The following is a 17,719-nucleotide window of genomic DNA, read 5'->3' as shown; positions in this document are numbered from 1 at the left end:
GATTTCTTTGACAAAGTCTCCTGATGATCTACATAGTTTGAAAATTACAAATCTATAAAAAAAAAATGTATAGATGCAAAAAAGGTGGCATAATCTTGCCCTGTTTTGTGTCAGAGCAAAGAATGGAATTCATCTCCTTACTAGGATATCCACCTCCCTATGATATATATCCGCTAACTCAAAGAGCAAAACACTGCCTGAGATCTGCCGTGTAAATGATGATCACTTATTTTCAATGAGTTGTACTTATACTGAAATATGGCCATCATGATGGAGAAAGGCCACTTTACATTTGAGAGTCAAAGTAGTGGGTTGTTAAAATAAAATTTACATAGTAGATCCTCAATAAATACTGAGCAAATGGTAGAATGTTTCCAAGAACCAATGTGTAATTGAACATGTTTTGAAAACCATAAAGTACAAACAATTTACTTTTGTGTTTAAATACATTGAAGCTATTTGGGTTACTTATTTTTAAAAATGACATCTGCACCCTGGCCAGTTTGGCTCAGCGGTTAGAGTGTAGACCTGCGGTCAGGAGAGACCTGGGTTTGGTTCCCGCTAAGGGCATGTACCTCGGTTGCAGTTTGTCCCCAGCCCTGGTTGGTCGTGCGGGTGGCAGCCACTCGATGTGTCCCTTTCACATCGATGTTTCTCTCTCTCTCTCTCTCTCTCTCTCTCTCCTTCCTGCTCTATCTGAACAAAGAATGAAAAAGTGTCCTCGGGTGAGGATAAAAAAATAAAATAAAATGAAAAATAAAAATGACATCTGCTTTTGAATAACTATAGTCGTTAAAAATTTAATTTTATAACTGCATATTAAATTACAAATACAATAACTCCAAAAAATGGAATCTTAGCTTTTTATGCAAAAAAAAAAAAAATGGAATTAACGTGCAGCTGAGTAAGATATAGTCTATGACTAACACAGGCTTTCTTTGTCTTTTCTCTTTAAATCAGTTCACTTTAAAATGAGAAGATAAAACATAAGAGATCTGTTCAACTATGCAGTATGATTTATAATAGACAGGGCAATCTATAAAGAGGATTTAAACTAGTCATATATAACTATTCTAAAATCAAATATTATCTTCTTTGTTATTGATGACAAAAACTGCTCCCCTCCCAAAAAAGAAATCTTTTAAAGTACCACCAATTGATTTTTTCTTCAATGAAAAAACCAGTAGTGGAAGCCTATCATTGATTTTTAAATATTTGCAATAACATAAAGCCTTAGACATTCTGAGTTCCTTGAGAGTAAGAACTGCATCATATTCATCTTAAAACTTCCAGAGTTAACACAGTTCCTCATACATGCTAGCAAAATGAATATAGCAATGAATAAATATACTTTTGAAATAGAAGAAACAAATGTGGGTTAGATACAATGAGACCATAATATGTAAAGCACAAAGCTTTGTTTTATCCTTGACCCTTCCCTTTCTACTATGTTCCTCATCAAATTAGTTGACCAAAATGTTTCTCTCTCCTCAACATCTCTCCATCCACTTCTACCCCTTAGTATCTTATTTGTTCTCCTGTATTTCCATGTGTCCCTTTTCCTAATCTTAAAATAGTTTAAGTATACATCATTGCCCCACTTCCCATCTTTCATACTCACATACTCACTATAATCTATGTTAATTAATCTCCAAATATTTATCAAATCTAAATCACACTCCTTATTTCTTGACCAGCATCCACACTGATTACATGACTCTTTGAATAAGCAGCAAGAATATCAAATTCCACCTGTTCAAAAGGGAATGCACAGTCTTTGTGCAATGCCTCTGCTCTATTTTTGTCCTTTCTACTGTAGCTTATGGCTCCACCATCCTCTCTGCTGTCTGTCTGGAAATCTAACCACTAATACTGACCTCTCATTCCCACATCCAGTCGATATCGATGCTTATACTTTCACCTCTTCCCTTTCTCTAAATGTCTCCATTTCTTTTTATCTTCCCTGTCATTACTTTATAAGCCAACCAAGATGTTTTTCTTAGATTGCTACAAAATCTTTCTACTGTTTCACTCTACCATCTCTAACCCCGCTTTCCTCCAATCACTTCATCATTTCACAACCTGCATAAATTTTCAGAAATACCAGACAAATCAAATTCTGTCTTTGATTATATCTTCAGTGTTTATCTAATTACTTCAGGTTCAAATCAAAATACCAGAACACTAGGAAAACAAACAAACACAGAACCTTCATTATTTCCTATTTGAATTATCTTTATTAGTGGGGGAAAGTGAGCTGGAAGAGATAACTATATAGAAAGAACAGGCATAACAAGACAGAGATAGAGAAGAAGATAAAGTTTGCCTTTCAATCAGTCTCATTTTCCCCCTGCATGATATTAGTTTATAACTCTTTCGGTATTACTTTATGCATTCTTCTACTTCAAGAGCTTGGTGTATGCCATTTCTGACACTTAGTGTACCTTTTTTACATTCTTTCACTATTTCCATCCTAATCTTTTACTTTTCAATTTAGGTGTTTTGTTCTTCTGAAGGATTTCCCTTGTACCTTTCTCTGTGTATTCATAATACCTTGCTTATTTCCTTATTTTCCATATTAACATTATACCATGTTATTCTTATTGCCAGTTTACCTTGTTTGATGTCCATTAGACGATATGCCCATCTGAAGAGCATTTTGTGTGTGTGTGTGTGAACTTTATGCCCTGAACACAAAGGATGGTATTTCACATGTAACAATAAATAAATAAATAGCAAAATATTTCTGATACTTTTATATTCATAATAAATACAAAATTTCTTGAAAAATAAATATTATGATATAAATATTGTTCAGTTAAGATGTGACATGATATATCTTACACAAGTACAAAGCTACTTATAATTTATTTATTAATTATGAACATATCCATATGTTGCAAGTAGGACAGATCTTAGGCATAAAAAACATATGATAAAGTCCTTGCTATTAAGAATTTCATACTTGAGAAGATCACTATTTTTTTTTAGATCATCTATTTTACAAATAGATAAAATAAAATATAGTGCACAGTGTCAATAATATAACATTTTCCACATAAAAATATTGCCTATTTTTGCATTTCATTTTTGGCATGTGATGTTAAAAGGAATTTTCTTTATATATCCACATTTCTAAAATCCAAATTTCAACCTTCAGTTGAAAAGCTCATTATGTATTTTAATTTCCTGAGAAAATTGTATACAAATTAAGAAAAAGAAAAACAAGATTAGTATTACTGTTGTGTATGTGATTATGATGGAGCAATCATACTGATTTAAAGTACTGTTAAACCGTTTGATCGTGGTAGTAAACCATAAGCATTTGAAAGTCTAAAATAAAATTTAAGGTTTTATGACATAAATTTGAATTCCTTTATAATGGTAAGAAAATATGATATCATTTCTAAATTAAGTTTATGATTATGGTAGTGTTAATGATTATCATTCCCATGTGAATAATACTTTGCAAAATTTTATAAAATGGTATGAACTTTTGTAATTATACAAATTATGTAAATTAAGTGATTCTCTCTTCAAAGTATTATTTCTTCTTACAAGTACTACTGAAATGTTGCCAATACTAGTATAAATCAGACTTACCTTTATGTGAAAATACAAAATAGTTCATATAGTTACTTGGGGGGGGGGGGTTACAGAACAGTAAATAAACTACCAAGACTCATACATGTAAAGTAAGACATCCATAAAAAATAGGAGACAGCCAATTATTTGGACAATAGAAGGAAAAATAAAAAATAAAAAACTTCAATCTAGAATTAAAACAAATGGTTATATTTGGTCCTCAAAAGTCAAATACATTCTAAGAGTAACTATTCATGATAACTGATTCCCCTGTTTTGTTCCCCAAAATCCATGCTCATCCTTAGGGAATATGGCATATTGGTTCCAAAATTAGTGTACACTGGAATGACCTAGGGAGCTTGTTTAAAATGAAGATTTCTTAGCAGTACTCCTTGAAATTCTGATTTAGTGTCTTGAATGAGGTTCAGGAATCGGTCCTCTAAAAACTGTCCTAGGTTATTCTGATGCAGGTCACCATGGTTGAGAATCTGAAGAACAATTGTAGAGAAGAAAGGGCCAACCCAAGCATGCTTATTCTCAATAGAGTACAAAGGAATAATAATAACTTTTTGAAAAACGACTGGCCAAATTAGGGAGAAATTAATGCTGCTAAAACACCTCAAAGAGTCCAGACTCACCCTTGTTATTTACCCTGGTGAGGTTAAACCACAGTCACACAGGTGGATATGATACCATTGTAATTAAGCAGTTATTAACAATAGGAAAGAAGCAAAGGAAAGGCCAGACTTTATAGGCATGTCATTTGGGCAGCTTCACCAGGAAGCAACAATTTTACACTCCCCAGGGATCCAACAAAAAGAAGATAGACACATGTCCAATAAATTTGTAATAACATAGGAAAGGTACTTGCTGTCAGTCACACCTGGGGACAGAGATGGTTATTCAGAATGGTGTGGCCACTGCAAGGCATGAACATTTAGAATATATAATCCCCTAAACAAAGGAGTTTGCTCTCTTGGTTTCTCTTGGCATGCTTGGCCCATGGCTCATGCTTGGCTTCCTGGCATTCTCCAGTGTGGCCCTTAGCCATATGGACCCCACACACAATAAACTGGTGGACTAAAGCTAGCCTGATGCTGTAGTGGACTCTGTTCAAATATGGAACAGAAACTCGGGACACTGGCTCTAATTCTAGATTTACTGAAACCCCAGCTACACTTCTATGACTGGACTAAGGGAAATGAGACTTTGGAAACCCAAAGGGGTGTAATTTCACCTAAATAAAGCTTTCTACTATATCACATCCTCCCATATAAGTCTCAGAAAATTCCTTTTCCATGGATATTGCAAGGACTCCACTCTCAAGAGCAACTAAGGGAGACCAGGCACATTTTTCTCCAGTGACAGATACAACGTGAGCTAGCCAGTGCTGGGTTATAGGAGTGCAGGACCAGGGACATAACTACCTTCCAAACCCACAAGAAGAGAAAAGTTGGAGAAGTGATATGACTTTTTGGACATATGATAAGCTGGGGACACATGTTAGAAACAGGAATAAAGATAGTCTGATAAACCCACCTGAAAAACTGCAAATTCTCACTGAGACATTGAAGTCGCTGTTTCATAAAGATTTAGACTTCTTTTTCTTTCTTTTTTTTTTTTTTACTTTCTTAAATTTAGATATAATTGACATGTAACATTATATTAGTTTCAGATATGTAACATAATTATCAGATATCTGTATATATTACAAAGTGGATACTAAAGGTGAGGGGTAGGGGAAGTGGGTGAAAGTGGTCAAAGGGTACAAAATTCCAGGAATAAAATAATAAGCCCTGTAATGTACAGCATGGTGACCATAGTTAGTAATACATAATGTAAATTTAAAAATTGCTAACAGAGTAGATATTAAGTCATTTCAAGAAAAAAAAATGTAACTATTCATGTTGATGGATGCTAACTAGATTTATTTTGGTGATCATTTTGCAATATGTACAAATATGAAATTATTACATTGTAATCTGAAACTAATATAATGTTACATGTAAATTGTACCTCAAAAATAAATTAATAATACTGTGTTGCATATTTGAAAGTTGTCATGAGTACAGACTCAGGTTTTCTTTCTGAAAACATTTTTCTCTATTTCCCTGATCTCAACATGAACTTTGATACCTCCATGCCTTTGCTTGCAATGTTTCTTTACTCAGAATTTCCCCTTTTCTCTTACAATATCTTTCTTATCTTCTTAAGACAATGCTCAATGACAATTCCTATCTGACCTATACTTCCAAAAAATAATTATTTTCTCTCTCACAGTACTTTATCTTTTAATTGTGTAACTAATGAATTCAGCCAGATTACTGTATTCCTCATCATATTTTCAGTGGCTTGTGGCAGGTAATATGGTCTCTAAATGTTCTTTAATTTTAGAGTGACTTGTCAAGTTGCCAAGAACTAATGTGGTAGGCAGCCTTCTAGAATGGCTCCCAATAATCCTCACTTCCTAATAAATAGCCACATGAGTTACCTTTCTTGCCCTTAAGTGAGATCTGGATCTAATGATTTGTTTCTACTGAATAGAATATGGCAAAAATGATGCCAGTGATGTCACAAATGACATTTTATCTCTTTTGCAGGGGAGCAGGACAATAATCAACTAGCAAAATCCCATGTCATCATCAACTCCTTCCAGTCTTTCTGCAGATCTGGCTGAGAAGGCCATTGCCCATTGGTGGGCACAGGAAATAAAGTCTTCAATATTTTTTTTTTTCATTCAGCTCACTGATGACCTTGTTGAGCCCATTGTCATCCACCTCTATACCCACGTTATCCAGGATCTACTTGATATCATTGGCACTGAAAAGACATTGCCCCTGTGAGTAGCCAGCAGGTAGAGAAGGCTTAGTGTAGGTATACAAACTCTTTCAATAGAGAGAGAAATAATCAAAAAGGATCCTACATGATGAAATCACTAGGGATTCTTGTAGAGCCTGAAACTGACATGAGAATACCTACCTATTGAGCATAGATAGAAATCTACCTATCTATTCCATTGCCATGCACATACTAGTATATACATATTTCCCTATTTTCATAGTTTGTATTTGATTTTGAAAATGCAAGCTCACTACTGATTTTTAATAGGCAAGCAGTCTAACAAGCTTAAATATATAGGTAGATGATGGATGATAGATGTCAAAACTAACAATAATTTCAAGAATTATATGTAATTGCAAATATATATATATTGCACAATATTTCATTTTAATGTTTATGCATGTGAAAATCCCCTTGACTAGTTTTACTACTTAACGTTTAAAATTAGTGGAATTAAGCACAGGCAAATAAAGTTGCCCCTGTGGAATTAGGTTTTGTAGTGAGTGAATCCAGGAGTCCAATCTTAGCTTAGTCATTATTTTCTGTGTGACCCTGAACTACAAAATATCTCTGATTCTCTATTTCCAACAATGATGCTCCTACTCTGAGCTTCACTTATAAAGTGTGGATAATGATATTCACCTGGAGTTTATGTATATAAAGCTATTTGAATAGTTTAGTTTATTAGTTTAAGTTATTATTACTTACTATTATCTACAAAAATTAGGTACTTCTTATTTTGTCTCAGAACACATTTCATGGCTAACTATTTGGCACACTGGAAGATGAAATCCTTCAGAAAATTCTACCACAAAATCTATTTATTTTTGTTTAAATCCTTCATCACTTAATAACCACATTGTGTATGTAAATAATGTGTATGTAAAATATGTAAACAATCATTTACAAACTCCATCTGGAGGTTATATGAGAACACACTTAAATCTGAAGTCCCTGGAATTCTGCATATTTTGCATAGTTATAATTTATTAAAATTCTCTATTTTGGTCAGTTTCTAACTACTCCTAAATTTTACTATCCTCAAAAACAGACTTCAGTTTTAGTTTTCTTATAACCCCAAAACAAAGAGTTTTTTGCATATAAATGATATTCTCTGCATGTTCTTAAAAACAAATGTATGAATTATAGATAGTAATCTTAGTGTTTGATTTTTCTGTGCATATGAAAATGATATCAGTTGTATTGTGTTGAAGTAAAAAAAAAAAACTGATAACAAAATAGATCTATATGCCAAATAACCTTAAAAATTAATTACTTAACAATTTAATCCCAACTCATAATGATATATATATCAATGATATGATATAAATATATATATAATTTTTCTTAAGTATAGTATTTAATAAGTCAATTCACTGATTTTTTATCTATTCTACAATGAATGAAAACAATCCATTGTCATCCAGATGAATACATGATCAAAAAAAGAATTATCTCTGGTATCATCAGTTTATTTTACAATTATATAAAATATGTCCTAGGGTTTTAATGTAATTATTTTTACTTATTTTTTTTTCCCTAATGATATTTATTACAGTAAATCCCCCCCAAAAAAATTTGCATGTTGAAAACTTCTGATAATTTGAGTGAAGTGAATTTTTAGAGCTTCTGTGTCTTTAAAAAGTCACAGGATTAGTATCATAAAAACAACAAAGCAGTAATGCATAAAAGAATTATTAGAAGTCTAATAAAATTATTTGGACCTCCAACTACATCAATACTGATTAATGACTGTTTTTTAATTAATTGGAAGTTGTTCAATCACTGTACCATTTCATTTTGCCTGAGAGTTTTTATAGAAGATTCAGGGCCCAACATATGCTAGTTCAATCTGCAATAAGGTATACTTACACAATTTTGTTCTTCTTGGCAGGGCAAGTGTGAGCTATTTATTTCTCATTCATTCAGTATGATAATAGTTTTCTGCTCAGCTGGTTAGTTCAATCAAGGAAAATAGCCTTATGCATTAGAATATGAATAAAGTTTACTTTTAAACTCTAAATTCAAGCAAAATAAAGCCCACAATAAGCTATTCTTATGGCAGAATCTTTAATTACCACAAGGTATGTGTTTAGCCTCTTTATTTTTCACACAGATATATAGTGTTTACCCCAGCAGACTTCCTGAGGGCTCCAAAATCCATCCACACAGTGGTCTTTAAATAGATACTGGAATAGACCTGGAGTAGGTAGAGATTTTAGAAATATTACCTTACCATCACTTTTATATTCTTTATGTACATATAGATCATGTATCTAGCTCACAGTTCTGCATATGTCCCAGTAAGGGCCAGCATGACATATGAGACTAAATACACAGGGTTTCCTCATTTTCATTCAAGTAAATACTAAAGTCAACAAATAGGTGTGGCAGAGCCAGCAGGTGCCCTACTTATATTGATAATTTTAAAAGATAGCATTCCTTAGGTTTGAAAAATCAAGTTTTTGAGGATCAACAACACTTGATTCCACTGGAAGGGTCCAGAGTCTTCTTCCATTTTCCAAATGGTTGAAGCTCAACACTCTGACCCCACATGCCAGATCTGCTTCTACAAGTGCCCTCATAGCATGGTGATGGTTGTGGTGGCCTGGGTAGCCAGTGGGGAGAAAGAGACCTTCCAGAGCTACAATAGAGGTGATCACTGAACTATCTGCAGACTTTCACCTTGAGTTAGGGTATAGGGCCTACTACCTCTATTTCAGAAAACATGTACAAGTTTTGTTTGTGCATTTATAAGAAGATTTAGGTTAGATTGGATAGTATTCTAATTATAATCTATGGATAATATGTCTTTGATCAGTAGAAGTTATTTAAAGAGACTGCCTCTGGTCAGTTGTCACTTACTGTGTTCAAGTCTTATACTCAATATCTTAGCCAACTCATTTTTACTATATTGTCAAACATCTCAGGAAACTACAGCTAATTTTCTACTTTCAGCATAGTTAAACTGTCCCCAACATTCTGAATGAGCAAAATAATTGAAAGTTAACATGAAAGGAACGCTGACTAATATATGTAACTGTAATAAGATGTGATACTGGAGGGAGTAAAGATGCCAAGTGTGAAAGGAGGCTTTAGGGAAACATAGAGAATGGGGGCTGCGGGCCTCCAAAGGGGAGACTGGCATTCTGCTCTGCTGATACTATTTCTGCTCAGACAGCTGCCTGGATCATCTGTGTTCAGAGCCTAACTGAGCAAGGAGGGCAGAGGATGGCAGAACAGAGACGCAGTAGAAGGGTAGCCTGTAATGTGCCTACTTAGCATGGCAAAGATGTGTGAATTTCCTCAGGGTCAGGTTGGTACAGCAGAAAGGAGCTGAAATGGAGAAATTATGCTATTAAATCACCAGAGAAGGCTGCCTGCTGCCCAAAGGGATGCTGGAATTAAAAAGCTGTAAGGACTCCTACTGGTGCCCATACCAAGTTCTTATGCAGATGGAATGCTAGACACCCTCAGTCCAACATTAAATACTAAGAAAATCACAGGATAAGACTGTATTTGGGCAACTCCTTACTGCCAATCCACTTTAGTCACAGGTGCAGGTGAACAAACACAATATGGGGGCAGATAAGAGAGATTTGTGCTTTTTATCTCCTTCTCTTTTCCACTCCAACAGATTAGAGAATCTGTACCCCCACAACCAAAACATCATAGTTCCAATTTACAGTCCATTGAGTTCTGCAGTTATCTATTGCTGTGTAAACCATTGGCCCCAAAACGTAGTTGTTTGAAATAATTACACTTTTGATATTTCTCACAACTTTGTGGGTAAGAATCTGAGCAGGATTTGGATGGATATATATTCCATTCCACGTGGTATTGACAGAGGTTTTGCTGTGGTATTCAGATAGCAAGTGGCCTGGACTAGAGTTCCAAGTGTCACGCACACATCCAGAGCACCGGCAGGTATGGTTGGAGGGCTGAGCTGACCTGGGACAGTCAGCCTTACCCCCAAAGTGTCACTTCTCTCGTTTGGTAGCCTGAGGGTAGTCAGTCTTCTCACATGACAGGTCACTGTTCCAGAGGACAAGGCGGAAGCTACACTCACTTTTATGTCAGGCTTGACTTCAGTCATCAGAATAACCCAGAAGGAATGAAGTGATCTAACAGCATCATTAAGGCCCGGGAATAAGTGTCAGGACTACTCTTGTCTGGAAGCTGTTGTTGAAGACAAACAGAACTGTTTCTTATTTACACCCCACTGAGTTGAGATTGATCAAAAACCCCTCAAACAGAAACATTCACATTTAGCTCTTCCCCCACACTGTGAGGTGAAATTAGCTGCGAACATATTTGTACCAGATGCACAAAATGAAATAGGAAGGAAACAAAATGAAAAGCACTCAGAAGGGATTTCTCCAATTCCCCAAATCTTTGAAGACACCATAAGCAGAATGACTGGAAAGACACACTTTTGTTACAAACAACTATTATTGGTACCCAGATGTCACCGCTTCCACTTAATCTGTTACTTTAGGAAGTTGGGATAATATCCTTGATTGTCCCGCCGGACAAGTGAGACTAAACACACACTCTGGAGGATTCTGTTCTGGAGCAAGCAGGAACCAACACAAGGAATCATTTTTAACCATCCTATAGATGCTGACGATTCCTTGAAGAAGTGCACTTAAAACTCCTGTATATTCTGCAGTGATATTCATTTAAAAATTACATTCTAACGAAAGCAGAGACAAGAAAGAGAGATGATTTTTAAAAATGCTGTCTTCAATTTCAGAAAATATTTCAGAATGAGTGATTTTATGTTCTAATTATTTCCTCCTGCTTGGCCAGTGAAGCTCACAATAATATGCGGGGGTCCGATGTGGACGAGAGGTGGGAAGTCTGGTAGGATTTGAGGGTGTGGCGTGGAAAGGGGTGAGGTCACAATGAAACGCGGTGCTGCGCATTCACGCAGCCCTGCAAACAGGGCTCCCTGGCAGCTGTCGCGGCGTCTCTGGATTTACGAGGGAAAAGGAACAGGTTTCTGAGTTTCCCCAAGAGACCACTCAGCTGTCAGTCCAAAAATGAAAAACACCACAGCAGGGACTCGTTTAAGAGTGTTAAATCCAACAGCTGCAGTAAAACATTGATTCCGTCCATGCCATACTTACTAACTTTACGCGCCATGATGGAGAAATTATACTGCGCGGTGCTTTCTCTGTCTAGCAATTCATTAGTGGCGATGGTTCCTTCAGTTCCATCTATCGTAAAGTGGCTGTCCACATCACTCTTCCAATCTATGAAGTACCTGCATATAAAAAGGGTAGATGCAAAGTGTGCAATGATTACACATTCATCATAATGGTAGTCAGGCTAACAACACAGTGCCTTGTGTTTTCTCCCGGGAGCTATTGCCCACCTTGCAATAAAGAAGAGTGTAAATGACAGCTTCTTTATTGCAAAGTCAGTGTGCTCAAGGGGAAACTGGAAATAATGAAAGATTTAGTACTCCTGCTGTTCATATTATTTTAGGGTCTTGACACCTTGAAAGCTCAGCAGAGACTAAAATTCTAAAGCTGACCATGGGTTTCCTTATCCTGCTGAATATTAAAACTTTTTCAGGCAGTAAAAAATTCCTTAATGGTGGCTTTGGGAAGAACGGGGGGTGAGGGAGACATCTGCAAACTCTATGAAGGACTTAAGTCAGAGCAGAAGTGGAATCTTTGTTTTCACAGATAGAAAAGAGACATCATATTAAGGAAACTGAGGGGACATTTTAAAACAGACAATATGGTAAATGTACAGAAATATTTTCCCCAAACACATATAAAAGGGCCAGTGTTGTTTATTGTTCCATAGATCTGGACATCTTTCAAAAAACCCAATGACCTTGGCTAATAATGTCTTTTTATCTTCTTGGTTATAACAGTGCCATTTTTGTGTGTGAAGCAACTAGACTAAAACATCCAAGACATAGAATAAAAACACAGAAATTGAATTTATATAGTTATTTAGGTAACAAGAAAAATACAGAGTGATATATATATATATATATATTTATTTTCAAACATATATTTTCAATCATAATTAATAGACATTTTAAAATCTTGCCATGTACTGGACATTGTTCTAAATGCTTACATTTATTTACTTATTGAAACCCCACAAAAGCCCTAAACATATTATTAATCTTCTCATTTTATATATGAGGAAACACAGAGATATTAAGGAATTTTCCCAAGTTCACATAGCTAGAAAGTTTTAGAGCTGATATTTGAACCAGACCATCGATGTTGTCCTTATAATTATGATTATATAGTATCACCAATATGAAATAAACATTTTGCATGAAAGTGTTCTGCTAACCAAAGACTCAATGCACCATATATTTATCACTATTATTCTGGCCAAAAGCAGATGACATCATTATAATCAGCTCATCTAAATCCTCAGGCCAAAGGAAGTGATCTGTTTGTTCATCTTAATTTAGTTAAGGTATCTATTTCAAAATAGCAAGGTATTCTTTTGACAAGCTGGTTATTTGAAACTAGGGCAGTTTTCATGTCATGGTGGTGTTAGTTCAAAACAACTTCGCTTTTATAGATGAGATTTATAGCCCTTTACTTGTCAATGTTTGTTACCAACTGATTTCTGAACCAGAAGATTGCTGAGTATTATAGGATCAGGGTATGAGTCACGCTGTTAATCGGCTTTTAATAATTCTCTTGTTGATTTGAGGGGTGAGAATGCATGGATGTCTTAGGATTTCAATATTTTATTCTGTCTCATAAGAATGTTCTAAAAAATTATAAACAAAGTTAAAGCACATTTGAAAGTCAGGAGTACAGGATATAATGAGCTTAATTCTCCCTATCACATAATCTCCTTTTCTGAATAAGAAAGAATTTTCTTACAGTAGCCCTTTTTAGACCCTTTAGTCAATTGGCCCATGCCTAAACTAAGAAGAAAATTGCTACTGAATCTCTATAGTGACTACAGCATTTCTCGAAAAATGTTGGTATAGATTGTGTTCAATTGTCTAATTCACAAAATGTTTGCAACAGTGCTCACTACGCTCTATATAAAAATCAATAAAATTCAATTCCACCAATGAACAGTCTTATTGGGCAGATACATACAAACAGAAGATTTCAACACCTGCTAGAAGAACAAATAAGACATTACAGAGTAAAAAATAAATAAATAAAATACATACAACTCAAACCTGTTGAGGACAAAACTTCCTGCACATGACGTCTGGCTGATATTAGAAGACTATGAAGAAATTATTGAGGAGAAGAGAGGCAGACAGAGTGAGGAGAGGAAGAAATGTCTGTAAGGAAGCTGCAGAAGCAATAGCAAAGCCATGGCGTTTATGTGGGGGAACTGACTATAAATTGTTGGGAATCATAAAAAAATATCCAAGAGGCACAATAACACAAAAAAAAGATTTAGTGATTTAGTGCCTCATAAATTATATTAAGGAGGTGGGACATGTTCCTGTGGGTAATGAACACTATCAAAGGATATAATTAGGGTATGGATTAAAAGTGAATTACATTTAAGACATATGGTGGGTTTATTTATTTTATGTTTTTCCATTGTTTAACTGTATTTTAAAGATTTGTGAAAATTTTAAACACTGATAATATACAGTATGGAGAAATGGGCAGGGTCACTGTTTAGTTCAATGTAATTTTTTTTCTTTATTGATTTTAGAGAAAGGAAGATAGAGAGAGAAACATCGATGAGAGAGAACATCAACTGGTTGCCTCCTGCATGCCCCCCACTGGGGATTTGGCCCACAACCTGGACATGTGCCCTGACCCAGAATCGAACTGGTGATACCAGTCAGAGCCACTCTGTATGTGGAGTTTGCATGTCTCTCCATGTCTGCATGGGGTTTCTCTGGTTTCCTCACACACCCCAAAGATGTGCACATGAGTTGAGTTGGTGTATTTAATATGTCTCAGTCTGAATGAGTGTAGGTGTGTGTGTGTGTGTGTGTGTGTGTGTGTGTGTGTGCAGCCTTGCGTTGTAAGGAAGTCCTGTTCAATATTGGGTATATTTAAAGGGGACCAGAAAGTAAGCATTTTCTGTATACTAGACTCCTGACAAGAGACTAAGAGAACATCCAGGGCTATAAGGGATGTGATTCAATGGATTATGAGATGTATTTGAAATAACTAGGGATATGCAGCCTGAAGAAAGGAAACAGAAGAACATGCCAGATGCGTTTGCTGTGATCAGGATGCTCATGTGAAGCAGGTGTTAGATTGACTAGTTATGTTTCAGTGGAATGGAGGTAGGACTGGAGAATGGAGTCTATATAAATGATAATTTCAGATAAATATAATACACAAGTCAGAGCTGTCCAAGGTCATAATGAGTAGCCTCAGAGAACAGTAAGCAACAGGACCAATCAAATATTGACTGTCCAAATGCTTGGTGCAGATGTGGTAGAATCAATTTAAACATATTTGAAGATTATGAAGGTACTTTAGAATGCTGAGATGCCGTTACTATTACCCGTATAGATGGAATCTATTTCTTTTTTTTTTTTTATCCTCACCCGAGGACATTTTTCTATTTTTTGTACAGATAGAGTGGGAGGGAGAGAGTGGAGGAGAGAGAGAGAGAGAGAGAAACATCGATGTGAAGGGACACATCGAGTGGCTGCCACCCGCACGACCAACCAGGGCCGGGGACAAACTGCAACCGAGGTGCATGCCCTTAGCGAGAACCGAACCCGGGTCTCTCCGGACAGCAGGCCAACGCTCTAACCGCTGAGCCAAACTGGCCAGGGCTGGAATCTATTTCTTTTAGTTTGCATGGAATGCAATAGTTTCCAATCATTGTTTCTTACCAGCACTCTTGTTCTGACTTCTACAAATATGCTCTACTCCAACCACACCAACAAATTTTTTCAAACATATAATTTTTTCATAACCTTTTAAAAATAATAGCTATATTTATATACTATATAATTCCCTCATTTAACCCAAATAATCTAATCATTTCGGCATATTTACAAAGTTGTGCAACAATGTGGTAGTTTAAAAAATTTTTTTTAACTTATTAGTTCAGATATTTTTCATTTAATGAAGTAAACTTCAATTTTTTTTTGGAAATTTTACTTGTGTAAGCTAAAAATTGTGATTGTTTGGTTCTTATATTTCTCCTCTGCTTACTTTGATTTGCTATAAGTAAATATCTTTAGTATGATATTAATTCTTTTGATAAATTTTTACTACATTTTTAAGCTTTTTTCTTAGTGGCTGCTCTAAGTCTTACCATATAAATCTTAACTTATTGTATTCTAATTTATACTAATTTAATTCTAATCAAGTATAGGAAAGTTACTCTATTTAGCTATGTTCTGTTAAATATATATGTATATATGTTTACATACATGTTTATCTATATTACATCTATATATTCAAAAACCCAATAAAACATTATTATTAGTGTTGCCTTTTATAACTTTAAGTCTATTAAAGCTAAAAAATAAAGGAAAGCAAGTATTTTTAGAAGAACTGCTGAGTTCTCTAATCTTATGTACTTCCTCTAACCCTGGGAGATTTCCAGCCACTGCTCCCTGCATTGACTGACGATAGAGGGTGGTCTTCCCATTTTGGCTCCCCAGGAACTTGCAAAATGTAATGAGTGATTGAGCCCCCTATTCTGCCAGGGGTAGGGCCTATGCCTTCTGAGTGGGGTTGGTGGGGAAGTAAGCTACACGCCTCCCAACCACACTCACCAGGAATTTGTCCTATGAAAGTCAGAGTTGGAGGGGATGAGAAGTGCCAGCATCCTGCCCCTTCTGGTAGGATGTTATATCCCTTATTGGGAGTTGAGGAGAGAAGTGCCATGTTTTCTCAACCACACCTGCCCAGAGTGGGTTTTCTATCAGGCTGAATTGGGAGACCAGAGAGAGGGGGAGGGGTCAGGTCCTGTGGTCAAGTACCACAGTCTTTTGCTATTCTTAAAATATTTTAGCAGATTATACTGTATGAAATTTAATGTACAGATTCTATTTTCTCTACTACCTAGTAGCTAAATATTTCTCCTTCAAAGAAACATATCTGGGGCTTTATGGATGTCTTATTTAGGACAACCATCTCCTTCCAGTGGGCTAAGGACTTCCACAGCTTTAGTACTGAAAATACCGAGGCCTGTAAAACTCTTCAGTCCCAGACAAAATTGGGCACTTTACTTCTAATTAATTATAATTCATTGTAATGTTATGATTCACAAAGCCAATTCAAAAAGAAGTCTATCTTTGTACAATGAATCACTGTGTACACAGGCCATTTATTATTATAATTTTAAGTTTTTCTGGTAACATTTAAAAATTCGAAAAGTTACATAATTTATACATACAATGAGGTGTCTACTTTTTATGTTTTTATATGTCTATCGATCCAAATCCACTATCTTGCAAGTTTAGTAAGCAATTTTATTTATTTAGTCAGTTCAGCCTAACACTGACATAGAGTTTGATTCTACAAATCAACAACAGTTGAGATGTAGTGAAATATGGCAGGAATAACACGGTCTTTTTGGACAGAAAAAACTAGGGTGATACGCTAATTCCTTCACTTACCTTGAGCAATCAGGTTAGACATTTCCCCTCTAAGGCCTGCTCCCTTTGTCTCCTATTATATTTGGAAAATAGTATCTACCCAACAGTGTAATAGTGCGTGTTGTTGTCAAGATGAAATGAGAGAAGATACTGTCCCTTAGCATAAAATTGTGTGTGTGTGTGTGTGTGTGTGTGTGAGAGCATGTGAGTGTATATGTATTCTTTCCTTCTTCTCTTTGTCCACATTATTGATTACGTTGTATTACTTCCCAGATTAAAAAAAAAAGTCTACCATACAAATGTATGCTTAGTTCTAGGACCAAGTTGTGACGTACATAGCCTTCTACTTTAAAATCCCTGAGCCACCAAGCCCCCACACAAACCCCAGAAGCACAAACCATGAGCACATATCCAGGCCCTATTTCAAACTGGGGTGCTTTAACTTGGCTCTCCCTCACTGTTTGCTGGCATCTAATTTTCACCTCCACTACGTTGTGGGGTTGGCTACCTCCTTTGCTCCAAATGTTATTCTCCCAGAAAGCTTACCACCTTCTTCTGGAATACTCCTAAAACTTATCTGAGCATATTTTACTTATCTAAACATCTTCAGCATCTTCCCATAGCTGATCAGACCCCAAGACATAGGCCTAATATTCGGTCCTGGCATTTTCCTGATGTCCTACCTTATGTGACTGACTAATCCCTGTGCCTTACTGAATGCTAAATATGAGACAACAATTAGCACTT

General features: G+C 35.7%; 1 protein-coding gene across 2 annotated transcripts in view; it reads right to left on the bottom strand.

Annotated features, from left to right (window-relative positions):
* The window catches only part of CDH12 (cadherin 12), a 341,340-nt gene that overhangs the window by 17,926 nt on the left and 305,695 nt on the right, over positions 1–17,719 (bottom strand). For both annotated transcript variants that reach the window (XM_036279076.1, XM_036279077.1), the window contains one exon: positions 11,559–11,695. In XM_036279076.1, coding sequence (XP_036134969.1) covers positions 11,559–11,695 — 137 coding nt within the window. The remainder of the gene's footprint in view (positions 1–11,558; positions 11,696–17,719) is intronic.

Source organism: Molossus molossus, unplaced genomic scaffold (assembly GCF_014108415.1).
Source record: "Molossus molossus isolate mMolMol1 unplaced genomic scaffold, mMolMol1.p scaffold_m16_p_3, whole genome shotgun sequence".
Classification (NCBI taxonomy): Eukaryota; Metazoa; Chordata; class Mammalia; order Chiroptera; family Molossidae; genus Molossus; species Molossus molossus.
Note: the sequence above shows the minus strand (reverse complement) of the source record. Positions and strands in the feature narration are given on the sequence as shown.